Raw genomic sequence first — 22,053 nt, 5'->3', positions numbered from 1 at the left:
AGATATGCAATTGCTCCCATGTAATTGGAGTCATCAGTATGAGCCCAGTGACCATGCTGAGAATGAGACACTAGCAGGGCCAGTCTGGCATTCCCAGGCTATTAATTTACCTATGGAACTGAACATACTGCCTCAGTCCTTGGCCCAAGCTGGCTCTCCACAGCTGTCCTAAGGCTGTGCCAAGACCTGTTCCACTTCCACAAGCGATTAGTCACAGGCCTCAGTGACACAAGCACACATCAGAACTTATGAATGCTTTTATAATCACCTTGATGTCCATGTGGCCTGTCAGATGACTGTCCAAGGAAAGAGCTGTGTTGGTGGCCTTGACAGAGCATGGGAAATGCTTGTGAGATTGGTTCAGTCTGTAGATACCAGATTTTCTCAACAGTTGATTGGAGTGTTTGGCCCACTTCTGCTAGACTTTATGAAGAAACGGAGCCTAGCTGTGCAGGCCTCTATGACTGCACACCTCTCGTTGGTTGACTAAGGCATGGCGGTCTGGTCCTCCAGCCAGTGTGGATGGAAGCAAAGATGCCTGGCCACACACAGAATTTAGCCTTCGTTTACCTAAAGCCTGCCTTTATAGCATAAACACTCACAAAAATGAAACTTAAATAGTCAGAATTTGAGTTTCTATTCATTACTATGTATAGCTCTAATTTACTGTTTTCATTGCTATAATGTGGCAATTCTCTAAATATGGTCAGGAGATGGACTCTGTTAGGATTTGATGATACTAAGATTTTTCTGGCCCTTCAGTCTTTTCTTATAAGTACACAGTGGGGCTACATGGCATATATCAACATAATCACTGTAATAACCAATGAAATGTACACTTGTATATTTTTATGCTTTAAAATGGCTTTTTCAAATATGGTTTACAACCAAGCTTCATATTACTGTAACAGAATATACTTATAGAAGCACCTAACTTTAAGAGAAAAAGTTTGACAGTTGTGAAAATTCCAGCCCAAGACTGGGCAGCCCCAGTCCTCTGGGTATCTGGCAAGGAAAGTACATCAGGGTGGCAGAGGAGATGAAACAAATTTTTTTTTTTTTCCTATTGGTCGTGAGGCCTGAACTCTGGGCCTGGGCGCTGTTCCTCAGCTCTTCAACTGTAGACGAGCACTCTACCACTTGAGCCTCAACCCCACTTCCGGCTTTTTCTGCTTATGTGGTGCTAAGGAATCAAACCCAGGGCCTCATGCATGCAAGATAAGCGCTCTACCACTGAGCCACCTTCCCAGTCCCTGGAACAAACCTTTCCTCACTACAAGCCAAGAAAAAGACAGACAAGGAAGAGCCTGGGGTCCCACAGCTGCTTTAGAGGACATGTCCCTCTAGGTCCTGCCATCCCCCAGGAACCCAGCCTTAACACCTGCCTTTGAGGGACACTCAACCCCATCAGAGCAGTGGTAAACATAGATGGACGTCACCTACGTAAACAGAAACTCTGGGGCATCCTCAATCATTTTTATGAGTTGCAAAGAGGCCCTGAGAACCTCATCTGAAAATAGCTCTATAGCCGTACTATATATAGCATGCATGGAATCAATGAGTACCACATTCAGGATGGTGGTTTCCGCTGGCCGGAAGAAGGGGCAGTGGGGCCTAGGAAGCGCTGTGGGGCTTTGCTTGAACTGAGCAGCCTTATGATCAGACTTCACATTTCCCAGACTATGTGTCAGGATCGCAGGAACCATCTTCTCATAGGCTAAACGACCTAATGTAGAGATTCCCCACATTAAGGCCTGAAGTGGTCTACTTTCCCTGTAGTGAGTGGACCTTCATGACACACCCAGCTGAGTTCTTTTTTCTTCTTGGAGTTGAAAGAACAAGAGGTAAAGACAGCCCCACAAGTGCACCCAAAAGTCAGCCTCTCACTGACTCCACGCGGAGGCTGGCTGTACACAGATGTGCTGTTTATTCTCATCAGCCTTTTCCTTGTTCAAGTTGGTGCTATTTGCATTTAGTAAACCACTGTCTTGTGTATCCAGACGGATTTGATCTTTAGTATATTTTTTATAATTTTTATTGTGATTAAGTAATTATATAAATATCACAAATTTCAGTGATGTGATATAGTGATACTTAGTTAAAGTCACAAACACATTCTAACCTTCATGAGACAAATTGTCATTATCATGGTCTATAAAGTTTGTGAATTCTATGAGCTTTGACAATACAACTATTTCTTTCATATTGGGTGATCTGTACATTTCTTTCCTTTTGTTTAGTGTGAGCTGTTCCCTCTTTCCCTCTCGTTTTCTCCCTCCCATCACTGCCCTTGAGTTGCTTAGTTTGTTTTCATAATGTCCAGTGCAACTGATGGGCCCCTCTGTTGTATGTTTCCCCCTGTTTCCCTCTGTTTCTGTGTCCTCCTCCTAGCTTCCCTCAGATGTGCGGCATATATATACCATATATGTGGTCAAGAACATGGGGTCATTTAGTAATGATAAGACAAGATGAGTGGAGGTCCTTTGTTTCTCCAGTCCTGTTTGCTTTGTCGTATCTCCTTGCATTTTGGATTTAACATCCACATATTAGGGAGAGCATGTGCTGTTTGTCTCTTTGCTCTTGGCTTACCTTGCTCATTTCCATTTCCCTGCGAATACCATTATTTTGTCCTTTCTAATGGCTGCATAATATTCCATTGTATATAGGAGCCACAATTTTTGGATCCATTCATCTGTAGTAGGGCATCTGGGTTGTTTCCATGTCTTGGCTATTGTGAACAGTTCTGCAATAAACATGGAGGTGCATGTGTCCTTGTATCCTGGTTCCTGTTGCTCAGGGTAGATGCCTGGGAGTGGTATGGCTGGGTCATAGGGGAGGTCTATATTTAGCTTTCTGAGGCCCCTCCAGACTGCTTTCCAAAGTGGTTGTATACGTGTACATTCCCACCAGCAATGCAGTAGGGTTCCTCTTTCTCCGCATCCCCTCCAGCAATTGTCATTGGCTGAATTTAGGATGTGAGCCATTCTGACTGGGGTAAGGTGGTATCTCAGGGTGGTTTTTATTTGCATTTCCTTTATAGCCAGAGATGGTGAACATTTCCTCATGTGTTTCTTTGCCATTTTTTTTGGGGGGGGGGGGTCCGGTCCTGGGACCTGAACTCTGGGCCTGGGCGCTGTGCCTCAACTCTTCAGCTCAAGGCTAGCACTCTACCACTTGAGCCACAGCGCCACTTCTGGCTTTTTTTCTTTTTGCTTATGTGGTGCTGAGGAATCGAACCCAGGGCCTCATGCATGCAAGGCAAGCGCTCTACCACTGAGCCACCTTGCCAGCCCTTCTTTGCCATTTTTATCTCTTCTGAGAATTCTCTCTTTAGTTCCCTTACCCATTTAGTAATTGTTTTGTTAGATTTGGGAAGAATTAGTTTCTTGAGTTCTTGTATCTAATGGATATTAGGCCCTTGTCTGATTTATTGCTGGTAAATATTGTTTCCCAATTATCTGGCTGTCTTTCTAGTTTGGTTGCTATGGTTTCAGAGTTTCATGTTTGATGTTAAGGCCTTTAATCCATTTTGAGTTGATGTTAGTACATGGTGACAGGCTGGGGTCCACTTTGAGTTTTCTGTATGTGACTGCCCAGTTTTCCCAGCACCAGTAGTTGAAGAGGCTACGCTTCTTCCACTGTATGTCTTTGGCTACTTTGTCAAATATTAGCTGACTGTAAGTGTGTGGTTTTATTTCTAGATCTTCTAATCTATTCCATTGGTCTTTGGGTCTGTTTTGCTACCAATACCAAGCTGTCTTTGTTATTATGGCTCGGAAGTAGAGCTTGAAATCCGGTATCTTGATGATCTCAAGTTCATTTAAAAGATAGTTTGTTTATAAAGCCTTGACTTACCTCCCAGGACCCAAGGTTATATGTTCTCTTCCCCTCCTTCCTCTGTCTACATGACAGAGTTGTAAATTACTTGTGCCTAGACCTTGCTTTCTGGTACCAGCCAAGCTTCTAATGTTTTCTCTGCCTTCTTGGGGAAGACAGTGGTCAGAAAAGATTCAGTCTAGAGAGGAGCCAGGCTAGTATGTGTTGCAGGAGCCTGTGGGAAACTTGCAAATGGTAGACCAAGAAGAAGGGAACAAGGACAAGTATGACCTTGAAGGAGGCAGCTTGAGTGGAATGGTGGGAGTAGCGAAGGGATCATGTGAATGGGGCCTCGTAGCAGGGTTCCAAACAGTGCTCGTTTTCTCCCACAAGTCAGAATGGGAAGAAATGAAACAGCGACCTCATGGCAACTGTTTTGACCATCCATGAAATCACTCAGGCTTTGACCTTGATGTGTGTGTGTGTGTGTGTGTGTGAGAGAGAGAGAGAGAGAGAGAGAGAGAGAGAGACTACTGTTTACTTTCCCAGTAGCTCCTTATCCTGGTTTATAATGTGAAATAGCCACTCAGCCACTCAGCTCCAATCTGAAGCTGCCCAGACAGGCTCTGCCCAGACAGGCTCTGATGAACATCTGTGTTATCTGAGGCTGCCTCTTCACTGATGGTCTCAGCCATTTTCAGAGTCCACTAAAGTTGCTTATGTGTTGAAAGTAAACAAGTCAGGGCCTCAGGAGTCTGGTTCTGTTTTTCTTTTCTTTTCTTTTTTTTTTTTTGGTCCAGTCATGGGGCCTGAACTCTGGGCCTGGGCGCTGTCCCAGGGCCTCGAGCATGCAAGGCAAATGCTCTACCACTGAGCCACCTTCCAGCCCTCTTTTCATTTTTTTAAAACTGTTTCTTCTTGGCTTGAGAACACTTGTCTCTAAACACCTTCCCTGTTCCCCACTTGCTAATTTCTTTGTTGACCACTGTGCCTAGACTGCTGAGTCCAAGTTCTAGGCTGCATCAGGTGGATACAAAGGGTGAGGGGGATGGCTCAGGTGACGCCTGCCCTCAGGTTGCTCACAAGCTTAGGAGGAATAAACTCTAAGTAGCTTTCAGGAAAGATCCAAAGTGATCAGAAGCACTCAAGACCTTACAGGGCCGGGAGCAGAGACAAACCTACTGATCCCAGGGACTGCTCTGAATGCAGTGGTGAAGACATTCCAGGCACATATATCCTGAGTGTTAAATCGCTATAGAAAATACTAATAATCTAGTTTGGGGATTTAGCTCAGTGGAAGTGCACTTGCCTAGCAAGTGTAAGGCCCTGAGTTCATTCCTCAGCATCAAGGGGAAAAAATACTGTTATTCTAATTAACTGTGATCCATAGATGACAACCCCTCCCACAAAACCTTGTATCTTCTTTCCTCTAGCATGCTCTGATAACCATTTTGACATTCTCTTTTTTCCTACTCTTTTATTACCTTTGAGGCAGATATATGCCACATTCAAAGCAGTGTGCCTAAGCAGGCATCAGTGGCTCACACCCATAATCCTACTGCTCAGGAGGCTGAGATCTGAGGGTTGCTGTTCAAAGACAACCTGGACAGGAAAGTTTGTGAGACTCATCCAGTTAACCATAAAAAAACAGAAGTGTAGCTGTGGCTCAAATGGTAGTGTGGTAACCTTGAGCAAAAAACACAAACAGAAACAGCTCCTAGGCCCCAAATTCAAGCCGCATGTGCCTGACCCTTCACCTGAGCCTTGAGAAAAGATAAGATTCAAACCTCTGGGTGTAAGAAGGAAAAAGGAGGGGCTGGGAAGGTGGCTCCGAGGTAGAGCGCTTGCCTTGCATGCATGAGGCCCTGGGTTCGATTCCTCAGCACCACATAAGCAAAAAGAAAAAGCCAGAAGTGGGGCTGTGGCTCAAGTGGTAGAGCGCTAGCCTTGAGCTGAAGAGCTGAGGCACAGCGCCCAGGCCCAGAGTTCAGGCCCCACGACCGGACCCAAAAAAAAAAAAAAAAGGAAAAAGGAGATGACAATATACTTTTAAATGGCTGGAGTAATACCAGCAAAGACTTGTTCTTTTCTAATAATATTGGGGTTTAAACTCAGGGCCATATTTGAACTCTCTTGGCTTTTTCACTCAAGGCTGGTGTTCTGCCACTTGAATTACACCTTTACCTTTTTCACTTAAGGCTGGTGTTCTACCACTTGAGCCACACCTCCACTTCCCACTTTTTGGTGGTTAATTGAAAATGAGAGTCTTACAGACTTTCCTGCCTAGTAGGTTGGCTTCAAACCTCCCTCCAGATCTCATCCTCTTGAGTAGGTAGGATTATAGCTGGAGCCACCAGTCATTTTAATTAGTCCAGATGTCAGGAGGGATGATTTTTCTATCAGACTAAGCTTTACCACTAGCTGCCTTACACCTGCTAGGCAAGTGCACTTCCATTGAGCTAAATCCCCAAACTAGATTATCAGTATTTTCTATAGCGATTTAACACTCAGGATATATGTGCCTGGAATGTCTTCACCACTGCACTCACTGAAATGTACTGGACAGGGTATAGACAGCATCAGTTCCAGAGCAGCAGAATTCCAGAACAGATGTTTCCTGAGATCAGCATAAGGGTGTGTGCCCTGTTGTCTTAGACCTCCAAAGATAAACCCCATGGGAAGGAATTATAGCCAGAATTTCCTAGTTATACCTCAGGAAGCCTGTCTGGATATAATATTCATGACCTGGAGGCATGTGGCATACAACAGAGGGACAGTTTGTCAGTGCCCTTCAGAAAGAGTGTCTGAGATGGCTCCTGGAACATCCATGTGGAGGTATAAGTCCCCTCTGGACCTGGCTTCAGTCCCTAATGATACGCTTACAGGATTTACAAAGGGAAAAACAGGCCCTGCCTGTCCCACCACAGTCTGGTGGGACAGATGCACAGAAGCAGGACAAACTGAGAACTACTGTGGTAGAGGCAGAATGAGCATGTGTGACAGAGCTAGACTGTGGTAGAGGTAGGAGTGAGTGTGTATAACAGAGCTAGGCTCTTCTCTGATAGGTCTAAGCTCTCCACATTTCTTCAGCTCAGCCCTGGACTCTCATTGTTCAGTGAGTCTCTGTAGTCAGCTCTCCTCCACTTTATGCAAAGTCCAGAAAAGCCTGAAAGATGTCCCTAAGTTTAAAGAGGTGCCAGGTAGCTGTGCACAGGAAAGAACAGGGCCAGGATGGATCTGAAAAGCTAATTCCTGGCCACACAAGAAAGAATGGTAGAACAAGCTCTGGACAGCTAGCTGTACTTTTCCAGGAAGATTAGAGATACCACAGCTGGCTATCAGCTGTCATCACCCTGGGGCATATGTCATAGGGAGTTCTTTTCTGTCTTTTAGTTTTATCCCTAAATGCATTAGTGAATTCTTAACATTGGGAGCAGAACAACCCATGCTCAGGTTTCAATTGTGTGCAGTATGAGGTATGTTTTGTCTTTATTCCTTCTTAGAGAACAATTTCAGTAGATAGAGTAGTATCTAGTAGAGTATGATCTAAAAAAGTTGACTGACCAAACAGCAATAGACAGAGACTCCCTTCTCTTCTCTCTACCATACCTTTGCCCTATCTGGGCAATGGGCAGAGCTTGGTGAATACTCACCATCTGTTTAGAAGACTTCTGAGGTCAAAGGAGTCCCTGAAATACAAATAATGACACCAAGGCCCAGCCACTCAGTACTTCTCCACTAAGCTGACAAATGTACAATCTAAAGACTTGTTTGGGTTTTGTGATGCAATGTCACTAAGAAGAAATTACAGGTTCTTCCCTTCCCGTCCTCTCCTTTTCCAACTAGGATTTATTTATGATAAGCTAGTCTGGGTAACATTTGAAGACCTTCAACCATAGTTACCCTCATTCCTCTTTCCCCTCCAACTGATACCCACCCAACAAAGGACAGAGTCAAAAATTTTACAGAACCACAAATACCTGTATATAAGGCCAGAATGACAAAGATGACAGTGGAATTGGGTGCTTGTTCTAAAAGAGAGAAGCTAGAGTTGGACATTTTTCTCAGATCACCCTATAAGTTCCTAGGAGAAAAAAGCTCATTGAGATGGTAGTTTAGCACTTTACAGACTAAGCTAAACTGTATATTTTGACTGAACTCCTTCCCCCAACACACACACACACACATCAAGTGATTGTTATAATCAACCTTCTTTCCTCTCCAGCTTCAAATGATTAATTTTCAGACAAAAAGTTTTGTTTTGTTGCAGTACTGGGATAGGACCTAAGGTCTTGTTACATGCTGGGCAAGTGCTCTACCACTGAGCTACATCCTCATCCTGTCCGGTTGGTTTTCATCAAAGCCACAGAGGGTGGGGAGCTCGGAGGCCATGTCCACACAGTCCTCACTTATACAAGACCTCTTAGGAAGGAAGTAGAAATCGTCGTTTTATATTTAGTAAAGACAGTTTTGTATTTATATGCTTTTAAAAATAGCCCAGGCATCCATTTATTTGGTAACAAGACTTTTTAGAAAGTCTCAGCTAGAGCTCCAGCCATGAACAGAAAAGCTAAGGGACAGCACCCAGGCCCTGAGTTCAAGCCCCAGTACTGGCAAAATAAATAAATAAGAAGACATGTTCAGATTTCCTCAAAAGATAGCTGACGAGCACAGTGGGTTTCTGATTGTGTGTCGCACATACAGTTTGAGTGAAGATGCTAAGAAGACAGTAGAACATATCCAGCCCCGACAGACAATGATAATTGGATAGCAATCAAGGTTTTATTAAAACAAAACTTCCAAAGGGATAATCCTAAATTAGCAAGAGTGATCTTAAATAGAATAAATGTGTATTTTTTTTACATTTGGGTTTTGTAAATGGAAATACAGTACAAAGGAACAGACAAGCACTATTCAAATGGTAGTAGTGTCAGGCTTGAGTGTGAGGATCCAGGAGTTTTGGTTAACCACAAGTTTAATTTGAATCTGAAGTGTTTAAAAACAACAACAATAAAAAAAGGAATCTGATGGTTATAATTGCTATGCCCAAAATAGCCATTGGTGTTGAAGTGTCTAGTAGGTGGCAGCCCAGAAGGAGGTGCTCTATTTATATCCTCTCTGTTCCTAACACCCCAGCATGGTGTGAAGTGCCCCCAGGTATCCTGCACCATCCTTAAGGGTCTGCAGCCCTCTGCTTACCATGTGGTTCTTGCCCTCCCTCTGTCTGGGCTGCTTGGCTCCTCTGCTGAGAAACCCACATCCGCTTCCTGACTTGTCTAGTGGTTGAACTTCATCTTTGAGACCCAGCACCTTTTCTTCAGAAAGTTTCCCCTGGCTTCCCTAGCCCCTCCTGGGGAGGTAAGGTTGGTTAACTGTTTGTCTTAGCTGTGAGCTCCCTGTGCACAGGGACTGGCCGGGCTGCCTTGCCTTGGCTTCTTCCTTAGATGTTTCTTCACTTACTGGTTTCAGTGTTTGTCAGACTCAGGCCAAAATGTGTGCTGTTTTAGGACCCAGACACAGGGAGAGAATGTGACCAAGTGGGGACTAGATAGAGGCATTCCTCTAAAGTCAATTGAGAGAAAGACCTTTCCAGGATATTTTTATGAGGAGTGTGGTTGTGTGCACTGCACAATCCACAGTACGTGAGCAGCGAGGAGGGGTGAGGAAGCTTAGCCCTCTGCAGTGTTTCAGAACTGCCTACATTGGTCACATTTAGGTCTGGGCCAAGTCACTGAGGACAAAGCTTACGAACACCACCAGATGTGTCACCCAGGTGGAGCTGCAAAGCTGGAGATAGGGGTCTCTCCCAAATCTTGTGGCAGCGTGAGCATACTGTGACTGTCCCACCTGCTTGGACCCATTATGACGACTGTCCATTACCATTCACATATGCCTTTTATTGATTCCCCCCAATGCTTGAACTGTGAAGTTTGTTTGCAGTTCATCATTGTCTTTATGCTGCCTCCTTTTCTGACTAATGCTGCTCTCCACTCTTGGCAGTGTGTCTGCCTTCAACAGCACTTTGTACCTTTGTAAATTCAGCAATCTTCACATACTAGAGGATGAGACTATTCAAGATTACTGGGCGCCTGTGTAAAACAAAGAGCCAGCAAGCTCTGAAAGACCACCTCCAAATACAGAAGCCTCCTTTATTATGTATTAATTTTAGCGATGGCATTTGACCTTACTGGGACTTCTGTTTGTCCCCTGGTTTTCTATCATATTCTAAGCAGAAAGAGGTTGCTTTACTATGTAAATATCTTTAGCAAAGTGAGATGCAGCCATCTGTTTATTTTAGTGTATGCTGTTTCGTTCTTAGATGGCCTAACCATTCTATGATGTAGATAGCTTATCTGATGCTACCCTATCCTGATAGCTTATATTTAGCATTTTATTGGGTACTGCAAAGAAGATTCTTCATGTGATATGCTCTAGAGTTGGACAGAAGTGGATGGTGTGAACTTGCAACAATCTTTTCAGTCTCTTAAATTACTCTTTTCTTATCTGTAGAATGAGAGTGGTAAGTTGTGACAGATCGGTGCTATGAGCATTGGCTTATTTAGCATAGTGCTGGCACAGTGGCTCACTTCTATAATTACAGCTATTGAGGAGGTAGAGATCAGGAGGACTATGGTTTGAGGCTAATTTGAGCAAAAAGTTAGCAAGACTCTGTTCTCAATAAACAGATGTGGTGTCGTAACACGTGTCTGTGACCCTAGCTATGCAGGAAGCATAAGTAAGAGGATTGCAGTCTGAGGCCAGTCTTGGGAAAAAGAGTACAAGACTCTATCTAAAAAATAACTTAAATAAAAAGGAGCTGGGGCATGACTCAAATGGTAGAACATCTCCTAGTACAAGACTCTGAATTCACCGTACCCCCCCCCCCCAAAATAAGTCAATGCCTCAAACATTGTAGCTACTTGGCAAATTGTGTAACTCCTCGCACATTCACATCCCCTTTCCAAGCAAAAATGGGAGGTTTCCAGTCTATTCACACCTTTTAACACAGAACCTCCTTTTTACCCTATCTTTTGAGAATAAAATCATCACCTTTTAGTGTAGCCCTACTGTATACAGTTGGAAGTTGTGTCAGCTAGAATTTATGTCAAGTAGACTTTGGCCTATGATTCAGAAGCGTCACGTTAGCTCTCATCTCACATGGCTGAGGCTCACACTGGTTTTTTTTTTTCTTACTCTGCAGTGAACAGAGTATCTGCCAAGCCCGGGCTTCCGTGATGGTCTATGATGACACCAGTAAGAAATGGGTACCAATAAAGCCTGGCCAACAGGGATTCAGCCGGATCAACATCTACCACAACACTGCCAGCAACACCTTCAGAGTCGTCGGAGTCAAGCTACAAGATCAGCAGGTTAGTTCTGGAGTCACAGATCACACCCTTGGGCTCTAACCCTTTCCACATGTGCATAAGGAAAAGAGGTCTGAAGAAAAGGTCAATATTTAGAATTGGAGATCTGGATTCCAATTCTTTTTTGTAAAATTATACTTTTATTATCTTTAAGCAGTTGTACAAAGAAGTTAGCATTCAACAAATCAGTTTATAAGTGCAATGCATTTTGATCGATATTCCCTCCATTGATTCCAATTCTGACTCTGTAGCCTTATACTCTATCATATGAGACTTCAGCCAGGTGCCGGTGCCTCACACCTATAATCCTAGCTACTCAGGAGGCTGAGATCTGAGGATTGCGGTTCAAAGCTAGCCCCGCCAGGAAAGTTCATGAGACTATCTTCAATTAACCACCAGAAAACCAGAAATGATGCGTGTGTCTCAAGTGGTAGAGTGCTTGCCTTGTTGAAGAGAAGACGGACACCAACCAGGCCCAGAGTTCAAGCCCTACTACCAACAACAAAAAAAAAAAAGATACGAGACTTTAAGTAAACTTCTATTCCAAACTTCAGTTTTCACATCTTTCATGTGGAGATGGAAATCTAATCCTACCTAGTAAACTGTTATTGTCGGATTTAAAAATAATAATAATAGACACAAAAAGGCTTTGAAAAAATACAATACACAAGTATTTAGTCTTGATCTGTATTTATATGTCTGTATGTACAATTGCTGTTAAGATTTTTGATAAGCAGGGGCTGGGAAGGTGGCTCAGTGGTAGAGCGCTAGCCTTGCATACCTGAGGCCCTGGGTTCGATTCCTCAGCACCACATAAGCAAAAAGAAAAAAGCCGGAAGTGGCGCTGTGGCTCAAGTGGTAGAGCGCTAGCCTTGAGCTGAAGAGCTGAGGGACAGTGCTCAGACCCAGAGTTCAGGCCCCACGACTGGACCCCCAAAAAGAAAAAAAAAAAAAGATTTTTGATAAGCTAGGTGCAATGGCACAGGCTTACAATCCTAGCACTTGAGACAGTCTTGTAATAACACATCCTGGGCAGATCACATGGGGTAGATTGTGAGGGTAGCTGGTAAATACCTATGTTAGTACAAGATATTATATCACAAATGACTGATGCACATAACTAAGGCACAGTGGTCTGATGTGATATAGGTTAAAATCAGTATGTAGAGAAATAGACCAGCTATCTATCTGCTTAGACAATGACCTTGGTGAGAGCCTCTGTGCTCCCTTTAGCCCTCTCCATAGAGATTGACCAGGACACTTCAAGCAGTGAACTTAACAGATATATGGTTGACTATTTATGAAAAAGTCTACTTATCTGATCACTAGTAGCTCACGCCTGTAATCCTGGCTACTCAGGAGACTTAAGATCTGAGCATCACAGTTTGAAGAACCCTCTTTATAAATTTAGCCTGTTATTGCATAACAATAACAAAAAATGACAATGCACAAGTATACTGTTGAAAGATTTAGCATGACCTATAAGAGTACTAGCTAATGGGAAACACGTTCTATCATTAGGTATTCATTTGGATGAGATGATGCCTCAATTTATCAGTCTATAGATTTCATGGTTTTTAGATCCAAATAAATATATAAGTGTAAAAAGATAGTTCTCCATCGTTAAATTTTCCTGATAAAAGACTGGTAAGTATTTTTTTTTTCCTAAAGGCCTCAAAACATGTTGGATAGTATTTGGAGTTGCAAAGACTTCATTTTTGTTGGTGGTGGTGGTGGTGAGGTTTGAACTCAGAGCCTTGGTGCTGTCCCTGAGCTTTCACACTTTGAGCCACTGTACCACTTCCAGTTTTCTGGTGGTTAATTAGAGATAAGAAGCTCATGGACTCTTGCCTGGGCTGGCTTCAAACTTCAGTCCTCAGATCTTAACCTAGCTAGTAGCTTGCTATGATTACTGGTGTGAATCATTGGCACCCAGTGGCTCAATTTGGAAGACAGAGGCTAGCTCAGGCAGAAAAGTTCATGAAACTCCTGGAAAGTTGGACTCAGTGGCCATATGCCTGTTTCCCTAGCTATGAGAGGAAGCCAAAAGGAGGTGAACTTGACCTATGTACATACCTGGGTAGGAATCAAGACTCTGTCTCATTCTGGGCATTGGTGGCTCATGCCTGTAATCTTAGCTAACCAGGAGACTGAGACCTGAGGATCGAGGTTTAAAGCCAGCCCAGAGAGAACATCCACTAGATTCTTACAACCAATTAACCACCAAAAAACAGGAAGTAGAGCTGTGGCTCCAAGTGGAAGAGCACTAGCCTTGAGAGAAAAAAAAGAAGAAGTACTCAAGGACAGTGCCCAGACCCTGAGTTTAATGGATGGGGCGGGGGCGGAAGGGGGGTGGGGGGAGGAGGACCCTGTCTCAAAAGTAACCAATGCATAAAAAGGGATGGAGACATGGCTTGGCAGTAGCTTGGCACCTGCCCAGCTTCTACAAGACCCTGAGTTTGAACCCCCATACTGAACAAAGAAAAAGGAAAGGCATTCCCATTTACTCATACAATGTACACTCCCTAAAATAAAACATGCAAACATTGTGATTCTGAGGTCCTCTTCAGGAAGTACAGAATTTTGAAAGTTTATCCTTCCAAAGTATCCAGATTAGGACCTCATGCCCAAGCCTTTGACTTCAAAAATATCCAGATCAGTCCTGCCAAATATCAGAGAACTATTTTTTTAAATAAACCCTAGTTAGAAGAGGCTAAAAGTGAAAGACTAGAAGAAAATAAATCTTATAAACACTAACTAAAAGAAGCTGTAGCCAAAAGATGCTCATATTGCTGTATTATATAATATCAGATAAAAGACCTACGGCAACAAAGATTACTAAGGAAAAGTTGACCTTTTTATTATAAAAAGGTCTATTGAAAAATAAACCAAAACAACTTAATGCATTCAATGTGTTCTAACTACATAAAGCAAAATGGACCAATCTAAAGATTCTGAGAAATAGACAAGTTCAAAGCGTATTTAGAAATTCTGATCATGCCCTGTAATAGACTGAACAAGTAGACAGTAATGAATAAAGACAAAAAATAGGAATAACATTATTGGCCAATTTAACTTAATTTATATTTGTAGAAATTGCAACCAATAATTCTACAATACAAAGTCTTTTCAAGTGAACATACAACTTTTAGAATATAAATCATATACTAGGCCATAAAATAAGCAAGTCTCAAATTTTAAAAGATTAAAACCTTACAAAGTATGTTCTTGGACAACAGAATAATCAAACCAGAAATCAGTATCAAATATAACTACAAAAAGTTTCCAAATGTTTATAAATTAAGCAGTACATTATTAAGTAAGCTATGGGAAATTACAATGTAACTTAGAAAATGCTTTGTTCTAAATGATAATGAAAATATAACAACAAAATTTATGGATTGCAGCTAAAACAGTGCCTGAATGAAATTTTATGCTCTAAATACACATGTTAAGAAAAGAACAACTAAAAATCAGTAATCTATCTATATACTTTTATCTCAGGAACTTAGAAAAATCAAAAAGTAGATTAAACCAAGCCAAAGTAGGAGGGAAGAAAAAAGAAAATCAAAAGCTAATAATAGAAAGATACAATAAAATAAAATATCTTGATTCTTTGAAGCCAAGTGTCAATTCTTTGGAAAGAGAATTAATGCTGGGCACTGATGGCTTAAGCCTAGAATCCTATACTTCAGGAGGGTGAGATCTGAGAATCTTGGATTAAAGCCAGCCTAGGCAGAAAAGTCTGTGAGATTCTTATCACCAGTTAACTACTAAAAAGCCAGAGGTAGAGCTGTAGTTTAAGTGGTAGAGCACAAAAGCCCCAAGATAGCTCCCAGGCCCTGATATAAGTCGCAGGACCTGTGCGTGTGCGTGCGGGCGCACGTGTGCGCGCGTGTGCTCACACACACACACACACACACATGAAAGAAAAGTAAAGAAAATAGAATTATGCATCTATTGTAAGAAAACAACATATTGCCAATACCAGGAATAAAAAGGGTGATAGCACTACTATCTTATAACAATAAAAACATAAAATAACATACCCGAAATTGGTCAATTTAGAAGAGATAGACATATTCATTGTAAAAGAACTTGCCAAAATACAAAAGCGAAGCACTAAGGGCCCACGCCTATGATCCTAGTTACTCAGGAGGCTGTGATATGAATATCACAGTTGAAAGCCATCCTGGGCAGAAAAGCCTGAGACTCTCATCTCCAGTTAACCACCAAAAAGCCAGAATTAGTGCTGTGACTCAGTGTTAGAGTGCTAGCTTTGGGCAAAAAAACTTAAGGACAACTTTCAGCTCTGAGTTCAAGCCCCAAGACTGACACAAGAATAAATAGAAGCCAGGTGCTGATGGCTCATGCCTGTAATCCTAGCTACTCAGGAGGCTGAGATCTGATGATCAAGGTTCAAAAGCCAGCCCAGGCAGGAAATTTTGGAGATTCTTATCTCCAATTAACCACAAGAAAACAGGAAGTGGTGCTATGGCTCAAGTGGTAGAGCACTAGCCTTGAGCTAAAGAACTAAGGGACAGGACTGGGAAGTTGGCTTAGTGGTACAGTGCTTGCCTTGCATGTATGAGGCCCTGGGTTCGATTCCTCAACACCACATAAGCAGAAAAAAAAAGCCAGAAGTGGCTCTGTGGCTCAAGTGGTAGAGTGCTAGCCTTGAGCTGAAGAGCTGAGGGACAGTGCCCAGGCCCAGAGTTCAGGCCCCACAACCGAAAAAGAAAAAAAAAAAGAAAGAAAAAATAGAAAAATCTTAATTTTCTACTAAATTTTTCTATGTCTACTAAAGAAACTTAATATGTAATTATAAATCTAACCATCCCACAAGGAAACTGCAGACCCAGTGGGCTAAATAAACATTTAAGAAAGCAACAATTCTAATCTTATACAAACTCTTTTAGAGGCTAGAAAAAGAGCTGGGAATGTGGCATAGTGGTAGCATGCTTGCCTAGCATGCATGAAGCCCTGGGTTCAATTCCTCAGTACCATGTAAACAGAAAAGGCTGGAAATGGCTCAAGTGGTAGAGGGCTAGCCTTGAGCAGAAGAAGCTCAGGGGCAGTGCCCAAGCCCTGAGTTCAAGCCCCAGGACTGGCACAAAAAAAACACAAGAACGTAACTGCTGAGTCCTGATATATTCATGTGGAGATTTGTGCCTACACAATATTATTAGTTAAATGAAATCATGAGTTTTTCACATTTTCGCTGCTCTATAGAATATGTTCTGGAAAAATGTCCCCAATCGTGCTTTCCTTTTCTTTGAACCCCATCCCAATGCACCATAAACCGGGGGATACAATATCCTCGCCCCATCAGGGCTCCCTCCATTTCACTTACATTTTCTTTATACTCATTTCTCGGTCTTTTCTCCTCTAGGTTGTGATCAATTATTCGATCGTGAAAGGGCTGAAGTACAATCAGGCAACACCAACCTTCCACCAGTGGCGAGATGCCCGCCAGGTATATGGCTTAAACTTTGCAAGTAAGGAAGAGGCGACCACTTTCTCCAATGCAATGCTGTTTGCCCTGAACATCATGAATTCCCAAGAAGGAGGTAAGCTGGGCTTTGTCTTGGCTTGATGCCGAGACCCTCTCCTGTTCTACCTACGCCCCACAGCTCTGGTTGTCTGGCATCCTAGCACTGTCATTCCATTGAGTGACATTACACAGGTCCTCGGGAAACCTGCTGCCTAACTCTTAGTTTAGAGGGAGAAACAATGACTCTGTATCTTTTTGCCAGCTGTGATAGTGGTTCATACCAACATGCTCTTTTTTATTTATTTTTTGCCAGTCCTGGGACTTGAGTTCAGGGCCTGGGCACTGCCTCTGAGCTTCTTTTGCTCAAGTCTAGCACCCTACCACTTGAGCCACAGCGCCACTGCCAGCTTTTTCTGTTTATGTGGTACTGAGGAATTGAGCCCAGGGCTTCAAGGATGCTAAGCAAATACTCTACCACTAAGCCACAGTCCCAGCCCCAATATGCTCTTAAAGCCGTTATGTCCAGTTCTGTTTGATGTTGTATATCCTTCCATGTCTGAAAAATGTACTTCCTCATATGTTTAACAGATGGTAAATATCTACTGAGTGTAAGGGACTAGGATAGAATAGATAAGTAGCGTCCCCCACACGTTACTAGTTTGGATTCATAAGCAACTGACTATACAGCATTGTAGTAAGTCTCTCATAAAGGACTATGTAAGGTGCTTGGAGAACAAAGGAAGGGAAACAGGTAACTGCCTGTCAGTGGTATCACCAGTGGTAGCATTTGAGCTGGAGCTCTGAGGGGCGAGGAGTTCATAAAGCAGAGTGTGAGTAGGGGTGCCAGGCAGAAGAGCTGCATGCCGGTAAAGAGGATAACGCAGCACGTCTTGCAGAGTGCAGGTGGGAAGGAGGGCAGAAATGAAACTGGGAGGGCGGGTGGGGCTTGTCCATTGAAAGACCCCACATACCTTCAAGACGTGGGTGAATTTGACACTTGGTGTAGACAGGATGAGTAAAGCCAGCACACATTTCTGACCAGGGAAGTTAAAGAAGCCCCCTGTGGCTCTTATTAGACCTTTACCTCAGCTATTGAGAGGACTAAGGCTTTCTCCTCTGGAGTGTCCTGACCACCTCAGACATATCCTGTAGCTGTCGGTGAGGGTTTGACATTGGTGGAGCATGGCGATTAAGTACTAGGCTTGGGGTCTTGACTGCTTGCTTAGTTCAAATTCTGGTCCTGTCACATTCCAGCTGAGGAACCATGGGCAACTTATTTAAGTTTTCTGTGCCTCAGTGTCTGTATCTATAAATGGGGATGTATAGGGTTGGTTTAAATGAGCTAGAAGGTGAAATGTTTAGTCTAGTACCTAATCATCAGTACAAGTTAGTTTTTATTCATATTATTGCTGTTATTATTGTTACTGCATCTTTTAATTTTTTTAATTTTTTATTTTTGTTCGTTAGTTGTGGGGCTTGAACTCTGGGTTGGGCACTATCCCTCAGCTCTTCAGCTCAAGGTGAGTGCTCTACCGCTTGAGCCACAGCGCCACTTCTGGTTTTCTGGTGGTTTATTGGAGATACGAGTCTCACAGACTTTCGTGCCCCGGCTGGCTTTAAACCATGCTCCTCAGATCTCAGCCTCCTGAGTAGCTAGGATTACAGGCGTGAGCCACCGGCTTCTGGCTACATCTTTTATTATATATATATATATATATATATATATATATATATATTTTTTTTTTTTTTTTTTTTTTTTTGGTCTGGTCGTGGGGCCTGAACTCTGGGCCTAGGTGCTGTCCCTCAGCTCTTCAGCTCAAGGCTAGCGCTCTACCACTTGAGCCATAGCGCCACTTCCGGTTTTTTTCTTTTTGCTTATGTGGTGCTGAGGAATTGAACCCAGGGCCACGAGCATACAAGGCAAGCGCTCTACCACTGAACCACCTTCCCAGCACTATTATAATATTTTAATACCCAGTTCCTAATACAAAAGCCTCTAAGATCCTTGGAATTGCTAGCACGATGCGTGCCTTTTGAGGCCTGGAGTTTAGCTCAGCAGTAGAGCCCCTGCCTAATAGATGTGAGGCTTCCAGAGCCCCAGCCTAGTGAGAAGAGTCAGGGAAGTCAGTCACCAAGGTCCTCTGTACGTAAATAGTTGTGCCTCTCTGATGGAACCTTCATAAAATGTAAACCAAGTGGGGGTCAGGAGCTTCTGACCATGAGCTGAGGGGGTGATGCAGCCCACACAAGGTAAATTCCAGGGAATTTACCTTCTGGAAGGTACACCTTCTGTGTACTTTCCATCTTACTGTTCATTTGTGTCCTTTCTAATTAGCATAGTGTCTCCCTAGGTAATGTCAGTTATCATAGCAAATCATTAGGATGAAGGAGGAGACGTGGGAACACGGTTTGTAGATGAGTCAGACAGCATGAGTAACCTGGTAGATGTCCTTAATGGCACATTGCTTCACTTTGTCCCCAGATCCAAAATACTCTCCTGGCATAAAGGGAAAACTAAAACGTGGCAAGGGGAGGGCCTCACAGGGCCACAAGAGTCCAGGCAGAGCTAGGTCACACCCAAGGTTTCTCCCACTCTCCCAGGCAATGTAGGTGAATTAGAAATGAAGTGAAGTGTTGGTTCTCCTGGCCTCTTAGAACACAGTGGTTATGTCTGTCTCTTACTTGTCCTGCTGGTGATAATGTCATTGGAAGTTTTAAGGTGTGACTCTACTAGTTAGTGGTAGATGACAAATGTTCACTGAATTTATCCAAACCCACCCATGTCCTTAGTCCATGCCAGTGACCCACTGGCTACAACCTGAGAAAGAACCCAGCAAGGGACTTCTAGACAGAGATGAAGTGAAACATGGGCTCACTTCTGTTTCCTCATTGAAGAAGGTGGAAGCATTGCTAAGCCTCTGTTCCTTGGAGTTGGGCTGAATTTTACTCATAACATCTTTTTGTGGGGAATTACCCTTTAACCTTCTGAGAAAAAAGATACTAAGCTGTCATCATCACCCTGGTTGTGAAGCTGCTGACACCCTGGGTGTGTCTGTGGGCTTGCGGTAGGGAAGGTCCAGGCGGCCCAGGTTTCCTTTCCTGGCCCCTGCCTCCCGCTACCCTCTGGCAGCCATCTTCTAAACTCAAGGACACATCTGTCTTCGACTAACCTCTGTTCTTGAAGGAATATGATGCGCAGACTCACAGACTGCTGATTCTAACAGGGTCTTTGGATTCCCAAGTGCCAGTAGTTACACAGGTCACCAGATTCTGTTCAGGCTGTTTGTACCTTGAATGCCCTTGGCTCTACATTTTTCCTAATGCATTCTTCCCTACCCTGCTATGTACTGGGGCTTTCTACGGAGTGCTCATGCTTGCTTAGCCTGCTGGCTTGGCTGAGGCTCTACTACTTAAGCCACACAGCCAGCCCAGATTTGTGCTGGTTATTTTGGAGATGGAATTTCATTGCCAGGCTGGTTTCAGACCACAGTCCTCCAGATCTCAGCCTCCTGAGTAGCCAGGATTACAGGGGTGAGCCACCAATACCTGACCTCCCCCATGCCTTGAAAAGTCTAGCCATCCTTTCAGCACGTCGTAGTGTTTTCTTTTTGCCTGTATCCTAACAGTGAGCACCACTCGACTCATCACGCTCAGTGCCTGAATTCAGTCAGGAAGTATCCTCTTTATCTCTAGAACCTTGTCATCTGGTCAGCTAGGGAAACAAACCAACACCTGAGGGCATGTGAGTCCTAGAACTTGTCTTCTGACTCTCTGCTCAGGCCCCAACTCAGTGTCAAGCATCTCTGTGTCACGCATGTATGCTGAGTTGTCCTGGGACACCTCTGCCATGTTATTGTCTGTTACAGACCCATCTGCTCACTGTCTCCTCTGAGGTGTCAGCACAGTCTTAACTAGCCAGCTTCCGCTTCCCTTCTGTCAGACCTCCCTGCCAGTGTTATTGAAGCAGACCGTGTACGAGCACCGAGCGCCCTCTGCCTGGACCTGCCTTCACTTAGGTTTGCTTCTTAGGGCCACTAACTAGCTCTCACCTCTCAGCCAGGCTGCCCCAGCAGTTCCTGGGCCTGTCTCCTGGCCTGTTAGTGGCTCGTCCTTTTCATGACTGTTCTGTGGGATCATTGCAGGTGTACAGGGGATATCCTCTAGCCCGGACTCTTGTTTGTCTAGTCTTGAATCTGAGCTCCTCAGAGAAAGGTGTCTTTTCACATCTGTGTTTTACATCTTTAGGAGAGACTGCTGTGTAAGCATGTAGGAGCACGAATTTGCTCACTCATTCAGTCTGTGTCTCAGCATACCTGGTGCCCCCTGCTCTTACATCCTCCTGAACAGAGCAAGATGGAGTTGCTGACCCAGCACCACCGCTCGCCAGCCTGCCTGTGACATTGGGCTCAAGGTGAGGGGTGCTATCTGTGATTGAGGGACATGGTTAATGGAATTGTCTCACACAGAAATCGCACCCGTCACCTTGGCCTGCTGATCGACGCCACCACAGACCAAGGACACGCCTCCGTCCCCCAACAGCCCTAGTGAAGGGCCATAGCTGTTGATGTGGGTGCTGCAGAAGCAGCTTCCGATGTGGACCCAGACAGATATGGATTTGGGCACCTGTTGTGCTAAGAGTATACCTGGAGTGGGTCACTTACCCTGTCCAAGACTGTTAAACTGAGCTTTCCAACTGTAAGCTGAGTTTTCATACCTACCTCACAGGGTATTATAAGGAGAGCCTGAAATGATGTTTGTACAACTGTCAACTGAAAATTACCTTAGCAAGTTACTCTTTAAATCCCAAAGATGACCTGCAGAGGTAACATCAGTTCCTGCCCCGGTGGCAGTGCCCAGTGCCGCAGTGCTGGAGGAGGCAGGATGGTAGCGAGCATTCTGCGAAGGGAATCCGTGGTAAGAAGCTGATGGTAGACCAGGGTGAAACATGAGAGCTACATGGTTTGGGAGATTCTGCCTGGCCTTTACGGTGTCCCTCTGCAGGTACTGTGTGCTGCTTGTGGGGACTCCAGTTTCTGAACATCTCACCAGTATCTTGCTGCTGTCATTGTCCTCCTTTAAGGGGCTGATGACTGGTTTATAGTTTACATCCAAAAGAAAGAAGGCCACCTCCTGCACCAGCCCAAGGCTATCTACCTAACACTAATGGCAGTATTCTTTGGGGGCTTTGTCTTCCACAGTACACTCTGGACCCCACCTGCCCAATTAGGCCACAAGAGAGTGAACAGACAGTATAGAGCACAGTCTCTCCAGCATCTGCCTAATGCATTCCTGGTGGGGGACTGTCCTCATGTGCCTGGACAAGCAGCCAGCCCAAGTGCCACCTATATTAGCACAGGTGATGGACAACGGCACAGA

At 43.9% G+C, this 22,053-nt stretch overlaps 1 protein-coding gene across 2 annotated transcripts in view; it reads left to right on the top strand.

Moving 5' to 3' along the window:
* Positions 1-22,053, top strand: part of Evl (Enah/Vasp-like) — a 58,796-nt gene that overhangs the window by 5,742 nt on the left and 31,001 nt on the right. For both annotated transcript variants that reach the window (XM_042692642.1, XM_042692640.1), the window contains exons 2-3: positions 11,018-11,186; positions 16,576-16,753. In XM_042692642.1, the coding sequence (XP_042548576.1) occupies positions 11,018-11,186; positions 16,576-16,753 (347 nt within the window). The remainder of the gene's footprint in view (positions 1-11,017; positions 11,187-16,575; positions 16,754-22,053) is intronic.

Source organism: Dipodomys spectabilis, unplaced genomic scaffold (assembly GCF_019054845.1).
Source record: "Dipodomys spectabilis isolate Male_0828 unplaced genomic scaffold, ASM1905484v1 ptg000157l, whole genome shotgun sequence".
Lineage (NCBI taxonomy): Eukaryota > Metazoa > Chordata > Mammalia > Rodentia > Heteromyidae > Dipodomys > Dipodomys spectabilis.
The sequence above is the reverse complement of the archived record's forward strand: the minus strand, read 5'-3'. Positions and strand labels throughout refer to the sequence as shown.